General features: G+C 37.1%; 1 protein-coding gene across 3 annotated transcripts in view; it reads left to right on the top strand.

The window, feature by feature from the left end:
- Positions 1 to 17,604, top strand: part of DCBLD2 (discoidin, CUB and LCCL domain containing 2) — an 80,869-nt gene that overhangs the window by 37,121 nt on the left and 26,144 nt on the right. For all 3 annotated transcript variants that reach the window (XM_025416915.3, XM_025416898.3, XM_025416906.3), the window contains 2 exons: positions 6,598 to 6,735; positions 16,784 to 16,835. In XM_025416915.3, coding sequence (XP_025272700.2) covers positions 6,598 to 6,735; positions 16,784 to 16,835 — 190 coding nt within the window. The remainder of the gene's footprint in view (positions 1 to 6,597; positions 6,736 to 16,783; positions 16,836 to 17,604) is intronic.

The following is a 17,604-nucleotide window of genomic DNA, read 5'->3' as shown; positions in this document are numbered from 1 at the left end:
AACTTACAGATTTGTTCATAATATTCCTTTAGTATCTTTTCATGACCATTGGATCTGTAGTGGTGTCACCACTTTGTTTCTGATATTATTTGTTACCTCTTTTTTGTGTGTCCCCCTTTTTTAAGTATCCTTATTAGAGGCTTATTGACTTCGGTTTCAAAGAACCAGTTTTTGGCTTTATTAATTTTCTCTGTTGATTTCTTGTTTTTTAGTTTCACTGGTCTCTGCTCTAATTCTTACATCTTTTCTTCTTACTCTGGATTTCTTTTTCTAGTTTCCTAAGGGTAATAATTTTTTAAGCATTTTTACTTGCCTTGGAACATGGATTCTTTTAGACTAAAACCAGTGTTTCACAGGCCTTATGGTGATTAACATACTTGATTAACTTTTTTAAAAATAATTTTGTGCATGTATCCATATACTATTTTTTGAAATTCTTATTTTATCTGCGAGAAACTTCTAGAAATGTTGGCAGGGTTTGAGAGCCATCAGTAGAATCTATAATTGTTAGCAATTGAATGATTTGTGTTGATTTAGGAGGACCTTTGGATGGCCAAACTAGGAAAATGGAATTAAAGAACTAACTAGTATATTGCCCAGATTAGGAATGAATTTTCTTCTTCCTTTCCCAGAGTATTTCGCTAAGTGCTTGCATTACTTGTATAATGGGTAAAACCTTTGATCAAAGGTTGAGGAGTGAGGAGGGAGATATCTGTTTTGGCTGGGAATAAGAGGTGAAGGCAGATGTTTACCTGGTATATATTGAACTCACTTGAGCACCTACAGAGTCAGCTATTGTACTTGTCCTTTTTTCTTTTTTAATTGAGATTATCTGTTCTTTAGCACTTACTGCCTTTTGAGATCCACAGTTTTTAAAAAAGTTTTGTTACTACCACAGACTGAATTTATTCACATTTCAGAGGACAGGGTAACTCCAAATGATTTAAAAAAAAAAAAAAAAAGGAGATATAGCTGTAGTGCTAATAGGAAATGCTTTATTATCCTGTCTATATTGAAAGGGTTGGAAAAACTTTTTTAAACATTGTTTCACTTCAAGAATATACTTTTGTTTTTTAATTTTTTAGAGTACGTCCAAGTTCAATCTAATAATTTGGGATTTCATAGTATTAGTATAAATGATAAAATTTTTATAAAGACACCTTTGCATGGCTTGGTAATATTCTTTAAGTGTGATCTTTTTCGTTTGTACTTAAGAGTATCTGAAAAGTCATATTTGTACTGAGGGCCTTAATCAGCCTTGTAATAAAATCCCACATACATAGATCCCTAAGTGACAGCAGCTAGTACTGATGAGCCCAGATGAAACTTGTTCACATTTACAAGTGTTAACTCACATACATAGAGATTCTACTTGATATAACTTCTCTTGCCTTTACCTATTATTTCACATTTGGCCTTAAGATTTAATGTAATGGGCACTGGCTCTGCACATATTGTTTGCTTTGCTGACAAATTATACAGCTTTAGATATTTTTTTTTTAGATATTTTTAATATTTGAGATAAGATATGGAATAACATCAATTTTATATTATGCTTTTAATGGTAGGTCATTATTTGAAAATATTTAGTATTTAAAAGTAATATGGTATTTAATATTCTATTTACCAATCTATTTTTGAGTTATTTAGTATTGAAAAAGTCTGATGATTTAATCATCTTTTTGTTTATGCAGATAACTGTTATAGGACTTCTTAAGTATTATTTTGCTTTAATGTTAAAAATTTTTATGTTTACTTTTATAAAATTAATATTAACTTTTATTTGGAATAGAAAGCTTTTTTTTTTTTTCCTTTTCCACAATCGGTGTTTTTAAAGAAATAAAGGATGAGCAAAGACATGTATTGAACACCCTGTTACCTATGACCAAGTGTGTGTGCTCATGCACAAGCCTTAATGTTTGGTATTTATTTATTAAATGGTAAATAAATGGAGAAGTTATAGACTGGATGTTCTTGACTTTCAGATTGTTTATTTTTTTAATTCTGTAAATGTAAATTCCTTGTTTGTTTTTTTTTAAAGATTTTATTTATTCATGAGAGATACGGAGAGAGAGAGAGAGAGAGAGAGGCAGAGACACAGGCAGAGGGAGAAGCAGGCTCCATGCAGGAAGCCCGTCGTGGGATTTGATCCAGGGACCCCAGGATCACGCCCTGGGCTGAAGGTGGCGCTAAACCCCTGAGCCACCTGGGCTGCCCCCTTGTTATTTTTAGATTGCTGTTTTGATGGTTGTTTTTTGTTTATAACCTTTTCCTAAAAGTTCTGTATAATGACCAGGGTCATACTGCCACTTTATAACCAGTTATGCTGGGGCACCTGGGTGGCTCAGGTGGTTAAGCACTGACTCTTGGTTTCTGCTCAGATCATAATCTCAGGGTTGTGAGATCCAGCCCTGCATGGGGCTCTGGCACAGCGTGGAGTCAGCTTGAGATCTCTCTCCCTCTGCCCCTTACCCACCTCGTGTGTGTGTGTGTGTGTGTGTGTGTGTGTGCGCGCGCGCACGCGTGTGCCTTCTCTCCCTCTGTCTTTCTCAAATAAATTAAATCTTTAAAAACAATTATGCTAAGGTTATGGATGCTGTTCACTGTAAGACATAATAGCATTTTTTTTTTTTTTGGTGCCTCAAGGGGAGAAAACTTCAGGGGTTTTGCTTTGTCAGTTTGTGCAAGCTAATCTCACAGAAAAATTGAACGTAACCTTTCCAAGTTAAGGGGGAAAAAGTAATCTAAAACACAGTGACACATAGAATAAAATATATCTATTTCTTATATGTTATTCTATTCATATATGGGCCTGACAGTCTTAGAACAAACTAGTTTCTCTGCTCATCCTAAAAGTTTTTACAGAATTATCACATGTACATGCTAATTTTTAAATAATTCACAAATTATAAAGCTTTGGAGAAATATGTCTTGAAAGAAAAATTCTATGTATAAAATCTGTAGACAGTGTTAGATGTTTTAGAACTTGGAAGTTTTGTTTTAACTGACCACTGTCAGTATGCTTTTAGGGGTAAATTATTCTCATCTTCTGGGGAAATAAAGAATTACCTGTTTTTGTTTTTTTTTTTATCTAACACACAAAATACAAAATTATGAAATGTATTTAAAACAAATATAGTACTTTCTCATTGGCTGGGGAAAAACAGTTGTAAAGAGTAACTCATTTTTAAAAATAGGGCTGAACTTCCCAATTCTGCTTAAATGATATTTTGGAAACATTGATTCAATTAAAATGGTTTTATAATGAACTGGAAAGGTGGCATAGATTTAAATACTTCAGGTAAGGGCAAAAGTGAAGTATTATGAGATGGTTTATACCAAAAGACAAGCTGAAGCATTTACTAATTTCATTAAGGAATGAACCAGTTGCTGGATGATAAGGAAAAAAGCAGAAAGGGTGTTGTTGCTGTGGGTGGAAAGAAGACAGTGGCGAGGCTGCTGCAGACCCTGTGGTCCCCCAGTGCTGCCCCAGATCACTTACAAGGAGATCATGCTGTTATTAAATGCTTCTCTTTGCAGCCCCAGGGAAAGTGTCAGCTCCTTTACGGGGACATAGTACGTAGAAGAAAAAAGCATGGGACAAGGTGGAGGACCCAGGTTCTGGAGTGATTTCATCTCTAACAAGTAGTGTTATTCTGGGCAATCTTTTCTGGAAATACCACAGATAGCTTCTGCTTAGCATAATGTTTTTGAAGTTCGTTCATGTTGCTGCATGTATCATTAGTTCGTTTCTGTCTATTGGTGAGTAGTAGTAGTTCTTTGTATGGATATATACCACATTGTTTTTATCCATGAGTCAGTTGATGAACTATTCAGTTGTTTTTGTTTGGGGCAAATATGAGAAATGCTGCTGGGACCATTTGAATGATCTTCCTATGTACATGTGATTTCTTTCCTCTTGGAAAGAGGCATGTGTATTTAGCATTTTAAGAAATTACCAAATTGCTTCCCAAAAATGGCTGTGCCATTTTACAGTTCTACCATTAGACTTTGAAGGTTTTAATTTCTCCATATCCTCACCAGTATTGGGTATTGTCAGTCTTTTAGATTTTAGCTTTTTTAATAAGAGGGTTGTGTTATCTCATTGTAGCTTTAATATTCATTTCCCTAATGGCTAATGCTCTTGAGCATCTTCTCACGTGCCTATTTGCCATTTAGTAGGTCTTTTTTTTTTTTATTATTATAGATGTGGCTATTTAGATCTTTTTCCCTTTTTACAGGATGAGATTGATGGAGTTGTAAGAATTCGTTACACATTTCAGATATGAGTTCTGTTTCAGATTAATGTTTTGTAAATATTTTCTCCCACTCTGTGTTTTGTCTTTTCATTTTCTTAATGGTATCTTTTGAAAGGAAACATTTTAGATTTTGATTAAGTACAAATTCTTCACTTTCTTCTTTAATGGTTTTTCCTTTTGATGTTGGATCTAAGAAATCTTTGCCTAACCCAAAGTCACAAAGTTTTTCCCTGTCTTTTCTTATTAGAGTTCCATAAGTTCAGCTCTTAGAATTAGATATATGGTCCATTTTGACTTGAAGTTCTGAGTTCATTTGTTTTTGTATATTGATAGCCACCTGGTTTAGTACATTTGTTGAAAGAGTTATCCTTTCTCTATTGAGTTACCTTCACACCTTTGTCAGAAACTAGTTGACTACAAATGTGACTATTTCTGAGCTCTGTTCTGCTCCATTGAAATGTACAGAGATATAGGTATAGATATAGATACAGGTGGTATAAATAAAGATTTAGGTATAGATCTAGATTCACCATTAAAAAATATCACATTGTCTTGGTTACTGTAGTATTATAGTAAGTTTAAAATCAGATTATATTAGTCTTTTCAGCTGTCTTTTTCACTACACTGTTGTGGCTATTCTGTGTCCTTTGCACTTCCATATACATTTTAGCTTCATTGTGTTAATTTCTGGGGAAAAAAATAACACCAGGATTTTTATAGGAATTGCATTGAATCAATAGATCAATGTTGGCAGACTGGACATTTTAACAGTATTGTGTCTTCCAATCCATGAACTTCGTCTTTCTGTTTAGTTTTCATTTAATTTTTCTCAGCAGTGTTTTCTATTTTTTAGTGTACTGGTTTTTATTTTTTATTTTTATGTTTTTAGAGTGTGCACAAGCGTGGGGGTTAGGGAGGAGAGAGAGACGGGGGGTGGGGGGAGGTGGGGGAAGGAGAGAGAGAATCTTAAGCAGGCTCCACACCCAGTGCAGAGCCCAACAGGGGGCTCGATCCCACAACCCTGAGATCATGACCTGAGTTAAAATTAAGAGTTGGATGCTTAACCGACTGAGCCACCCATGCACCCCTTGAATTTCTTATTTAAAAATTTATCCAGGGGATCCCTGGGTGGCGCAGCGGTTTGGCGCCTGCCTTTGGCCCAGGGCGCGATCCTGGAGACCCGGGATCGAATCCCACATCGGGCTCCCGGTGCATGGAGCCTGCTTCTCCCTCGGCCTATGTCTCTGCCTCTCTCTCTCTCTCTCTGATGACTATCATAAATAAATAAAAATTGAAAAAAAAATTTAAAAATTTATCCCTAAATATTTTAATATTTTTCATACTGTTACAAAGTTTTAAAAATTTCATTTCAGGTTATTTGTGACTTCTATGTGGAAATAGAATTGGTTTTCGTATATTGATCCTATGACATCTTTAAACTCCCTTACCAGTTCTGTTGGGGTTTTCTTATTGATTTTTTAGGATATTTTTGCTCACAAGATCATGTTCAGTCCTTGAAAATGGTATTTATGGAAGTGCCTATTACTCTTATTCTAGAATGGTGTTGGCACAGCCTAAAACACTTTTGGAATGTTATTATTTACTTAGAATTTTATGGTTAACAAGCACATAAGAAAAATGCATTTTTATTAGTTATGGTGGGTATCTTACTCTAATGTTTTTCTTCTTCCCTTTTCTTAATTTGTATTGAAGTTATGTTATTTTTATATGTCTATTAGACATTAAAGAGTAAAAGTTGGCATTTGGATATATATACCTGAAGTTCAAGAGAAAAGCTCTGGGTGAAGATGAAATGTGAATTGTCAGAGCATAGTTAATGCTGTAGGACTGGGCATAATCACCTAAAGGCACTCACTAAAAGTTCAACAATCTTTGGAAGAAAAATTGAGGGAAGTCTGGAAAAGGTTTAAGGAATGCCCTGAGCTCAGGAATCTAGGGGTACTTTGTGGGGAGTATGTTAAAAATATTACTGATTAACTATTAATTTGTTTCTGAGCCACCTGCCTGCATGAAATGCTTTTTTCTTTTTAATTTCTCACTACTATTTTAAAGAGTATACATGTCTTTCACAAGAAATAGAATCTTTGTAAGATCACTGATGCCTGTACCATTTTTTTCTTTGAATTGTTTACAGTTAATACTTGGCATTTGTTCTTTCTTCAGAGTAATGTGATTTTTTAATCACTAAGCATCCTAGTCACCATTTTCTAGTTAATGTCCAGTTTGGTATATTGTTCTGATGCTCTTACCCTACATTGTAAATATTACTGACATTATGAGAGTCCTACCAAATATCTTTTTTTCCCTTCCTTTCTAGGCAAATACTGTGGTCTGGGGTTGCAGATGAACCATTCAATTGAATCAAAAAGCAATGAGATTACAGTGCTGTTCATGAGTGGAATCCATGTTTCTGGACGAGGATTCTTGGCCTCATACTCTGTTGTAGATAAACAAGGTAATTTTCAACTTTATAGCACGACTTCTACATTTTACAATTTCTAAAAACAAAAATGCAGTGTTTCTTTTAGTACTTGTTATCTGAGATTAGAATAGAGTAGAAAGACTGAACAGTTAATAACATAAGTTTTACAGATTTTACAAATAAAATTAGTCCAGAATTCTAAAAATTAGAAGTATATTAGCATTTATATAACTTCTGTGTACTTCCATTTCCATAGTAGAGAAAATACTGATTTTTCACTTTTATAAGATTGGAACACAAATGACAATTACTTTTTAAAAATCTGTCAGTTAAAAAAAAAAATCTGTCAGTTGTTGAAATGTATTCTATAAACGTAAAGCTTTATTATCCACAGATTACCATTTCATAGTACTGTGTTAAAGACCACATTACCATTCTTCTCAAAGGAATAGATTCTCATGGAGTACTGAGACACTGCAAAATAAACCTGAGATATTTTCTAGATTGTTAGTGTTGACAGTCTCAAGTCTTTCTCTGAAAATTGAAAGCAAAGCTATTAAGTGGAATAGAATGCAAAAGTTACTTGAAGTTCTAAAATGCAAGACTTGAACAAAATCTCTCGTGAATTTTGGTTACCGTGGCTTGGATTTGTTGGGGGCACTGCGGTAGGAAAGTTTTAAGAAGTGCTGCTAATGCAACAGTATGTCCCACAAAGCAGTCAGTATTTTAAATTAGAAAAATAGATGAATATATTGATATTAAACAACGATTTAATTAAGCTGACAATTTAAAATTTGGGGAAAGCTGTTACTTTATGGTATATAAATGAGAAAATTGAGAACCTCCCAGGTGTGAAAATGTCGGACACTGAGAATGAAGGCAGTGCTTGCTGTTCCTTCTCAGCTCCGGTGGGTTTGAGATAAACACCATAGGTCTCATTAACAGTTCCACCTAGAATGTGATAGAGAAGCAGCTGTTACCTGGGAGGAAAGATCTGCTTTTTCCTAATTTCTAAGCTATGGAACAAGGTGGGAAAGCTAATAAAATTCCTCTGAGAGAGTGAGAGAGAAGACTCGTTTGGATGGAATAATGGAAAGAAAAAACCCTTGGAAACAATACACTGGATGAACGATATTTCCAACAGAGCCAGTGCAGGTAAGGCAGGTGGTGCTGCAGGAGGAGCATCCCCGCCTCTGCCGCATGCTCGCCAGGTGGTTGCTGGCCTGTCATTTCACTTCTCTAACCTCCGAGGATTGGCCGGGAGGATGCACGCATACATGTGCGGTGTCTGTAAGCACATGACACAGTAGGCACAAAACAAATGTTAGTTTCCCCCTTTCACCACTGTACACACACACACACACACACACACACACACTCCCCACCATCGGAAGAGTAGATTAAAAGCACTAAGTGAGATGGTGATAGATTCCCATCCTTTCAGTTTTACTTACTGAAAATCTTGAGCTGATAGGTAAAGAGGATAGAAAATTTACAATTCATTTGCTGCTTATTCTCCTTGAGTTTCCTCCTCTCGGTATCGGCTTAAATTGTTAATTTTTTCTTTATATTTTTCCCCTTTTTCTCTGTTCTTCATTGACTTGAAGTCTTTTTTTTTTTTTTTAAAGATTTATTTATTTATCTGAGAGAGCGCCAGAGCTCATGGACATATGGGGTGGAGGGGCACAGGGTGGGAGAGAATCCTCAAGCACACTCCCCGTGGGGCTAGATCCTAGGACCTGAGCCAAAATCAGGAGCTGGCTGCTTAACCAAGTGAGCCACCCAGGTGCCCCTTCTTGAAGGTTTCTTGAAAATAAATATCCTTTCATTTTAAAAAAAAGAAAAAGGTTTTTTTCATAGGGTATTTAAATGATGGAGCTTTTTGTTCTACAGAAACCTAAATGTCCTGCATTAAAGTTTAAGAATTGACCGTGACCTCAGATAACAGAATCAGAGTGTTGTAGACTGACATACGTCTGTGCCAAATATCAAATGGTTACTCACTGTTTTAGATGAAACTTAGATTCCAGAGTTTTTTGGAATATCTACCATAAATCAGGAACTTCTTTTTAGTCAGGGCAGAATCATGGGAAATCCTCATTTCACGGCTCCCTCCCTCCTAGTGTTTACTTAGGTTTCCGCACATCCTTGCCTCTTCTGTGAAGCATTTGTTTTATTTGAAGTTAAAAGTGAATTGGCTAACCCTGAGAGAACCTTGGTTGAATTTCTTACCATTTCTTCTTGTGTGGCCTTTCGGACACAATTTTTTTTGATGACTCATTCATTTGAATGCTGATTGGCTTTGGTTGAGAGCCTCCGTTTGTTTCCACCCAGGAAACTTTGCTACCACACTGAATCCCGTGGATATTTTCAAGGGGCAGCACCACATGTCCCCAGCAAAGCAACCTCACTGGAAATTTAGGAGTATTTGGGAATGAAAAGATTGTGAACAATTTTGCTTCAACAGCTTCTTCATTTGTTAAACTCTCACACAAACACTTGTTAATGTTCTACTGTGTATTGTTGATAGAGTCATGATTTTGTGTGAGGTAGACTGATTTTCGTGCCTTTATGCAAAAGCACGCTGCAAAATTACATTCCCTTCAGTGCCTTATTCCTACCATATGCCTGGCGCTGGGAAAACAGCAGGAAACAAGACACAGTTATTCCTTCGTGGGGCTTATAGTACATGGTTAGGAAAAGGCATTAAACACATGGTAACTCAATTGCAGTTATGATAAGTATGATGAAGGGAGAGTTCCAACAACAGGGCGGAAGGAGCAGGAGATTGATGAAGAGCCTAACTCTTCCACAGAAGTCACTTTTAAGTGAGGAGCAGAAGGATTAATTGGAAAGTTCTAGACAGACCAGGAAGAAGAAGATTCTAGGGAAGAGAACAGCAGATGCAAAGGCCCTGTGGTGGGGAGGAGCTGGAAAAGAAGCTGGCACAGCTAAGGTGGAATTGACTGCATGGTGAGCAGGTCACATTATTCAGAGCCTTGTAGAAAATGTCAGGTTTGGAGCTTTTTCCTAAGAGTCCATGGAAGCTGTTAGAGCTGAGTAATGACACGAGTGGATTTGTGTTTTTATTTTTTATTTTTACAATCTTCCCTGCTCTGTGAAGAATGGGTCGAAGAAAAGAAGGAATAGTAGTAAGGAGTCCAGTTAAGAGGCTTTTGGAGGATACTGGGTCAGGTGATTGAATTAAGAGGTCTTGTTATATAAATCTAACTCTAGAATTAAGCCAGATTCTTTTTTTTTTTAAAGAGTTTATTTATTTATTCATGAGAGACAGAGAGAGAGGCAGAGACACAAGCAGGCTCCATGCAGGGAGCCCGACGTGGGACTTGATCCCGGGTCTCCAGGATCACACCCTGGGCTGAAGGTGGCGCTAAACCGCTGAGCCACCCAGGCTGCCCTTAAGCCAGATTCTAATTCTTTTTAAAGACTTGAGAATCAGACATACCTTCTACAAGAAAATGTTTCAAAGAATTAGGATTCTTCCTACGTGTCAGTTGTAATAAGAGAGGCTTTGGACACAAAGACCCTCTTGTATGTATCTCTGAACTCCAATCATACCCCAGGGGTGTCTAGGGCACTGTACCTGGTGTCCTTTTCACTTTCCTGTCCAGTTTTCATAATTTTTTTTATAATTTTATTCCTCTCTGTCCCTAGGGCAGGCTCTATTTGTTATGTGCCATAAATCGGTGGGGGGAGTGGAGGTATGTGTCTGCGTGTACGTGCCCAGCTAAGAATTGATAGTTGATACTTCTTTAGTAGAATATGAAGTCATAACTTAAAAAGTAACTTTTAACCTCTTTATTTTAGATTTGACCAGTCCAGAATTTTGTCCTGGTTATACTAAAGTTTGTGCTTGCTTTTTTTTTTTTTTTTTTTAAATAGGAAAAAATAGTGAATAGTTTAAAGTTGCATGTGAAATAAAATGAACCAATGTAGGTATGAATGAACTTTCCAGTTGGAACTCACAAGAACTTGTTTATTCACTGCCTGCTGACTCCATAGAATCTGATAACAGTCTGTTTACGACTTAGGAACAGCTGAGCCAGGGGGCATGTTCCCATTTTACAGGATTTTTTGCTATATGTTAGGTTATTTTTTAGAATTAACACTAATAGTTTAAAAGTTTCCCAATTGCTACCTTCTTTAACCACTTTTATTTTTTTTGCAAATGTTTTCCATTTTTTCCATCTTACAGTAGATTAAATCAACTTGTAAATGAAACAGGGCAGACTATAGAACTACTTCCTAATAGAGTCCAGATTTCTGTAACTGCTTGTTTTGTTTTTTTTGGTTGTTTTTTTTTTTTTTTTTCTTCTTGAGATGCTTTGGTTTTAAAAACAGCATGAGTTGCTTAAGATTATTTGCTACCTTAATCACACAATAATTTTGTAGAAACCATTCTGTTTTGAGTACTATGCTTAGCTAGGTTTTTCTTTTTAGTGTTTCTGTTGTGTTCCTGATTTTTGTTACCGTTGTACCTGGTAAACATCTTAAACTCTTAAACTGTTCAGTAAGGTTTTATTAATGAGGTCTCAGTTTATATACATATTTTTAGGACACTTATTTATAATGACTTTTAATGTTGTGGTATTTGTTTCTTCATATAAACATACAGGAACTTAGGTATGAAGAGAGTTTGATTCACCATAAGTACCTTACAGCCCAACTACATTGTTTATTAGGCAACCGAGTCACACATGCATCATCCGTAAGAAATCAATGACTATTTTCACGTGAGCTCCTACTATAGACTCAGCTTCCATAGATGGCATTGTACTATTTCTAAGAGAAGCAAGATTTAATCTCTACTCTCAGCACGTAAAAGGAGACAAGATGTAAAATGCCTCCCGTAGTATCTGCTAAGTAAATGTTATTTGACTCTGAATCACAATAAATTATGTTCTATTATATATGTAAATATTCCTCCATTAAACGACAGATGGTACAAATTAATACCAGGTTCCTACCACAGAAACAAGGAATTATGCCCAAGGTCACATGGTAACATTGGCTGGAGAACTTGGCAACAGGAAGAGTCTTGTCCTGTATCCTGTAACACTTGGTCAAAGTAGCTGTCACAGCCTACAATGCCAGGTTTCTGACAAGGTGTGAAGCAGGAAGGCATGACTTCATGGTCCTTCAGCCTCTGAGAAATTTGTTATTTAAAGGATATTAGAGCAAATGAAGGAGAAGAATATATACTGTCCTCTTCATTTGTTTTCTTCTTTCGGGCAAATAAATACAGTATCTTAGTTACAGTACTTATTGCTTCTTTGAGTTAGAATAAATACAGGCTCTCAAGCTTCCTTCCTTTTAGAAGTAAATGGCTTCAACCAGATAAAAATTATACCCAGCAACTAATATAGTTGGTGCTAACACTGCTAAGAGTGTTTTTCAATTTATTTAGTAACATGAAACAATATTAATTGGAGGAAGATCTACTTCATAATTCTGCAGTCTCAGAAATAGCCAGTGCTGTCTGCCAAAAATATTTGAGATAGTAACCAGTATACAATTTTTTAATTGATTTGCAAATTCAAAATATTTACCATATTTCTATGATGTTACGATGGGTTAACGTTAGATGTCATGTTTAAATAAATATTTTCATGGGGCAGTTACAAAGTTCCCAGCCCATACAGTTAGTATGTAGTGGACAAACGTTTAATTGTACTGACATTAAAACACAAACGTGTGCATAGGATGTCCGTTACGGCGGACAGTAATATTACTAAGTTTGGAGCTATCTCAGAAAACCTGACGGTATTTTCATCAAGAAGACCTTGAAATCCTTCATCCTGTTGTTGACTTTTGGCTTGCCTCTGTTTTTATATTTTCTTGTATTCTTCATCACAAATACATTCTTCTTCCTTCACAAGCTCCCTGAGGCCTGCTTGCTCTAGAAAGATGCAGAGATGTTTGTCCGTATCCTTTGCTTTATTTGTGGTGCCTAGAACAACACCTGGTCATAATACATACTTAATAAATGTGTGTTGAGTGAATGAATGAACAAATGAATAAACCAGCGAACTGCCAATCCCAGCCCTCTTACTAGGCTTTATTTCATCCCTCAATGCACGTGATAAAGGAACATTGGTACCACTTTTATGTCACCTTCTCTTTCTTCATCTTTAAAGGCCTTATTACAGTTTTATTACACTGTATATATTTCACCTACTTACAATATGCAGTTCATTGATTTTTTAGTATATTTGCAGTTTTGCAGTCATTGAACATAGTCAATTTTAGAACATTCTCATCAGCCTAAGAGAAGCTCCACAGTCACTAGTGGTCACTCTGTGTTCCCTACCCCCTTAACCCTCTCCCTCTCCAGTCCTAGGTACCCACTAAACTACTACTTCTCTATATAGTTTTACCTATTTTGGATGTTTTCATAAAACTGGAGTCATAAAACCTGTGGTCTTTCATGGCTAGCCTCTTTCACTTAGCATGTTTTCAGAGTTGATGTTGTAGTATGTATGAGCATTTCACCTTTTTTTAAATATTTATTTATTTATTTATTTATTTATTTATTTATTTATTTATTTATTATAGCCACACAGTGAGAGAGAGAGAGAGGCAGAGACACAGGCAGAGGGAGAAGCAGGCTCCATGCACCGGGAGCCTGACGTGGGATTTGATCCCAGGTCTCCAGGATCGCGCCCTGGGCCAAAGGCAGGCGCTAAACCGCTGCGCCACCCAGGGATCCCGCATTTCACTTTTTATAGCTGAGTAATACTCTACTGTATGGATATACTACATTTCTCCATTCATTAGTTGATAAACATCTGTATACAAGTGTTTGGATGTGCATTTTCATTTTTGGGTATATACTAGTAGTGTAATTGCAGGGTCGTACAGTATCTCTGTGTTTACCCTTTTTTAAGAAACTGCTTAACTGTTTCCTAAAGCAGTTACACCATTTAAAAATCCCTCAAGAAGTGCATGTGGGTTCCAGTTTCTCCGCATCCTTGCCAACACTTGTTATTATCTGTCCTTTGACTCTCGTTATCCCAGTGTGTATGTGTTATCTCATTGTGACTTTGATTTGCGTTTCCCTGATAGTTAATTATGTTGAGTATCTTCATGTGCTTACTGGCCATCTGCATGTCTCCTTTGAAGTTCTATTCAGATCCTTTGCTCATTTTTAAATTGGGTTGTCTTTTTAAAATCAAGTCGGAATAATTGTTTATGTATTCTTGGTACTAGATCCTTATCAGACTTGTGTGATTTGCAAATATTTTCAATCATTGTGGGGATTATCGTTCTCTTTCATGATAGCATCCTTCTAAGCACGAAATAATTAATTTTGATGAAATGCAGTTTATTTTCATGTGGCTACTTATGTTTTGATATCATAGCCAAGACAACAATGCTTACTCCAGGGTTAAGATTTATCCCTGTGGTTTCTTCTAAGAATGTTACAAGTTTAGCTGTTAAATTTAGATCCCGTTTAATTTTTATATGGGATCTGAGGTCAGGGTCCAGTTTCATTCTTTTGCATGTGAAAAATGCTTGTCCCAGTCCCATTTGTTAAAAAGACTATCCTTCCTTGCCATAGAATCATTCTGGCATCCTTATCAAAATCAGTTGACTTAAATTTAGAATTTATTTCTGGACTCTCACTTCTGTTCCATTCGTTATAATTTCTTATATGTTGCTGTCAGAAGGCTCTGAGGCAGATGGTCTCTTTTGAGCTGTACTCATCCTGCCTAAGCCGTTGGTATTACCTGGGATCCTTGTAGTAATAGTGGTTTTCTGGAAGGCTGTTTACCTGGGAAAAGCTTTCAGGGAAGACACATTTTAAAGCTTCTTCATTGCCTGCATGATGTTTTCTTCACCTTTGTGGAGTTGTAAAGCTCAGTATTTGTAATCATGATTTCCTTTCTCTGTCTTTAGTCTTCTTGGCTCTCTTCATAGCCATCCATTTTGAATTCCTATTTTCCTCCTCGGGACTTGTATTGAGCCCCCACGGAATTTAAAAGCAAGGTCAAGTGAGTTGCATACATGTGCTTGGCCTACTCTGGAGTTTTAGCACTGCGTGGACTTGTAATAAAGCCCTGTCCTGATCAAGTATATCCATAGTTGACCAGTATCCTAGCATTTGGCCTGAAAGCAGTGAGGCCAGCCGGCAGTCTTCTTGTGGCGTGAATGCCATGTTGGACCACACAGCTACCTCTGCATCCCAGGCTATTATTTCTAGAAGTTCAGCCTCTAATCTTAGAAGTTAGAAACTCTCTTGGTGGAGCAGGAAAGCAGAAAATCAGTTCTAATTGATGCAGTGTGAAAAGTGCCAGGAATAACCAAGGTATAGGTAATTCAGTATGTTTGCTTTTCTCATTTAGCCAGGTAATCGTGAACCCCTATCCAGCCATGTATTCTCTTAAACTTCTGAAACACAGATTTAATCATCGTCAATCATCGTCCATGGGCCTATGGTGTGTAGATATTAGTCCATGTAATCACTCTCAAATACCACTTTCCTATAGATATAAAGTTATTATTCTCAGATTGTTTCAAAGCACATTTCATGTGGGTGATAATCCCATCATTTCTTCAGAATTGTAAAATAGAATAATCAGTTATCCTGTGCCTGCTGCGGTGGCCATTAATTTAACGAGTATTTGCAAGGCTTCAGTGTGCTAGGACACCAGTGCATTGTCACCATCAGCATGGCTGTAAGGTCAAGCATTTATATGTGAAATCCCTTACCTTTGTGATTGCTTTAGGGCCCTCTAGGTGTTCCTTCATACAAGGCAGAACGCGATTGGACTTAGCCAAATATGCTTATGATCACAAACTTTGTATTCATCCACTATTCAGTAAACGTTGATTGAAAGCCTCTTCATCTGCTGTGATTGCTGCTGACCGTACAAAGGAGGACTGACCCCTTCTCTGTCCATAGTTTAGGCATCATGAAATGATGCTTATAACTCTACGACTGCCTCAGTGGATTGTTCTTACGTAACACACAGTACTTGGGCAACACATAATAGTCACCTACTCATTAAAACAAACAAATCTTAGGTGCCCACTATGTGCTAAAGGTGTTTGACTTGTGAAGATGAGGAACAGCTTCTGTGAGGAAGTGACAGGTAAGGCAGCAAGGCTCAGGGACAGGAGAAGATCATTACAGGTCGAGAGGGCAGCGTGTGCCAGAGGAGCCAAAGAAGGCTAGTGTGGCAGGAACCCAGCATAGGTAGGAAACCAGACTTAGCCAGAAGCAGGCTGCCACGTCAGGACCCATGAGCTATGTTGAGGACTTGGGCCACGTCAGGACCCATGAGCTATGTTGAGGACTTGGCCTTGTGTCCTAAGCACAGAAGGAAGACGACCTTTTGGAGCCAAGAGCCCCCTTTTACTCGACCTGTGAACTGAGTCTTAATGAAACAGGTTAGCTCTTACTCAGATTTGATTTCTAGATAGAAATGTTAAAACTTTAAAGTTCCTTCTTATTTAGATAAGTGTTTCTTCGACTTCATTGTGCTCAAGAATTACCTGGAGGACTTGTTAAAGCAAGTGCCCGCTCCCAGAGATCCTGTTAAGTCTGGGTGGTGGTCAAGAATTTGAATTTCTCTTAAGTTCGCAGAAGATCCTCATGTAGCTGGTCCTGGCCATGGACTAGTTTGAGTATCAGTTACTTAGAGTAACAAAATTAATTCATCTGTCTTTTGTCATTGTTTTCCTTGTGTATAACTAGCAAAGGATCATTTTTTAGTTCTATAATAAAGATTTTTCTTTTTTCAGGAGCTGTATTTTATAGGAGTTAAGTCTATACATTATACCTGTCTGTGTACCTTCTGTATATAAATATACAGGACTCTGTGAGGTGATACAGTAGCAAAGAGGATTGGAAAGGCATAGCCCCAGAAATCAGGATACTTAAAATCAAAAAGAAATCATGATTAACAAAAACGTGTAAAAAGTTACAAGAACCACCTCGACACTGTTGAAATTTAAAATTTGGAACAGTATCATTTTGGGATTTGGAAACAGTTGGTGTTGTAGTAAGAGTAAACCTATGTATTATTGAATCCGGTTTTTATTTTTGTTTTTCTAGATCTAATCACTTGTTTAGATACTGCATCCAGTTTTTTGGAACCTGAGTTCAGGTATGACCATATTTTTGACTTTCCCCCCCTTGAATGTCACTCTTTCTCTACTTCATCATTATTCTTACACACTTCGGATTAATGTACATCAGTGTATGTATCACAGGTGTGACACGTAATCATGGTTCTGAGATGTCAGTAAATTAGAGCTTATTTTAAGCCCTTGAGTTACTATGTTTACATTTTGCTTTAATTGTAGCATTTGGGTCTTCTCTACCCTGAAAGTATAATTTTAATATGCTTTAAAAGTAGAACTGGTCCCCTTTCAAAACCTGGCAAAACTGCTAATGAAGTTAGAGAAGCTAACTCCCCACCCCCCACCCCCTTTCAAAAAAGGGGAAAGAATGATTTAGGCTCTGATGGAATTCTTCAGTGTTCTTGCCCAGGCAGCGTTTCTACTACTGTTTCCCTGCTTTATGTCCTTGTCTCTTATCTCGACTGGGATTAACTTCTATTTTATTTTCCGTTTGTAACCTTTGCTGGCTTTTATCCTGCCCCTCGCATTGCCGCCAGGTTTCATACTAAGGTAGATACCTGATCCTTCCCCTACTTTAAAATCCCCAGGCGCTCCTTGTTATTGAGACAAAATGCCATCCAGATCTCTTGGCCTGGGTTTCACAATCCTTCGCAGGTAGGCCTCGGGCCATTTGTCCAGTATCATCTTATGTACTTAGGTTGAAATGGCTCTGGATTCCTTACGCTGCTCTGAGCTCTCAGAACTGTTGCCTAGAGTTACTGGACTCCTCTGCTTGGCAAATTTGTTCTCATC

The sequence above is a fragment of the Canis lupus genome, chromosome 33, assembly GCF_003254725.2.
Source record: "Canis lupus dingo isolate Sandy chromosome 33, ASM325472v2, whole genome shotgun sequence".
NCBI lineage: Eukaryota > Metazoa > Chordata > Mammalia > Carnivora > Canidae > Canis > Canis lupus.
Note: the sequence above shows the minus strand (reverse complement) of the source record. Positions and strands in the feature narration are given on the sequence as shown.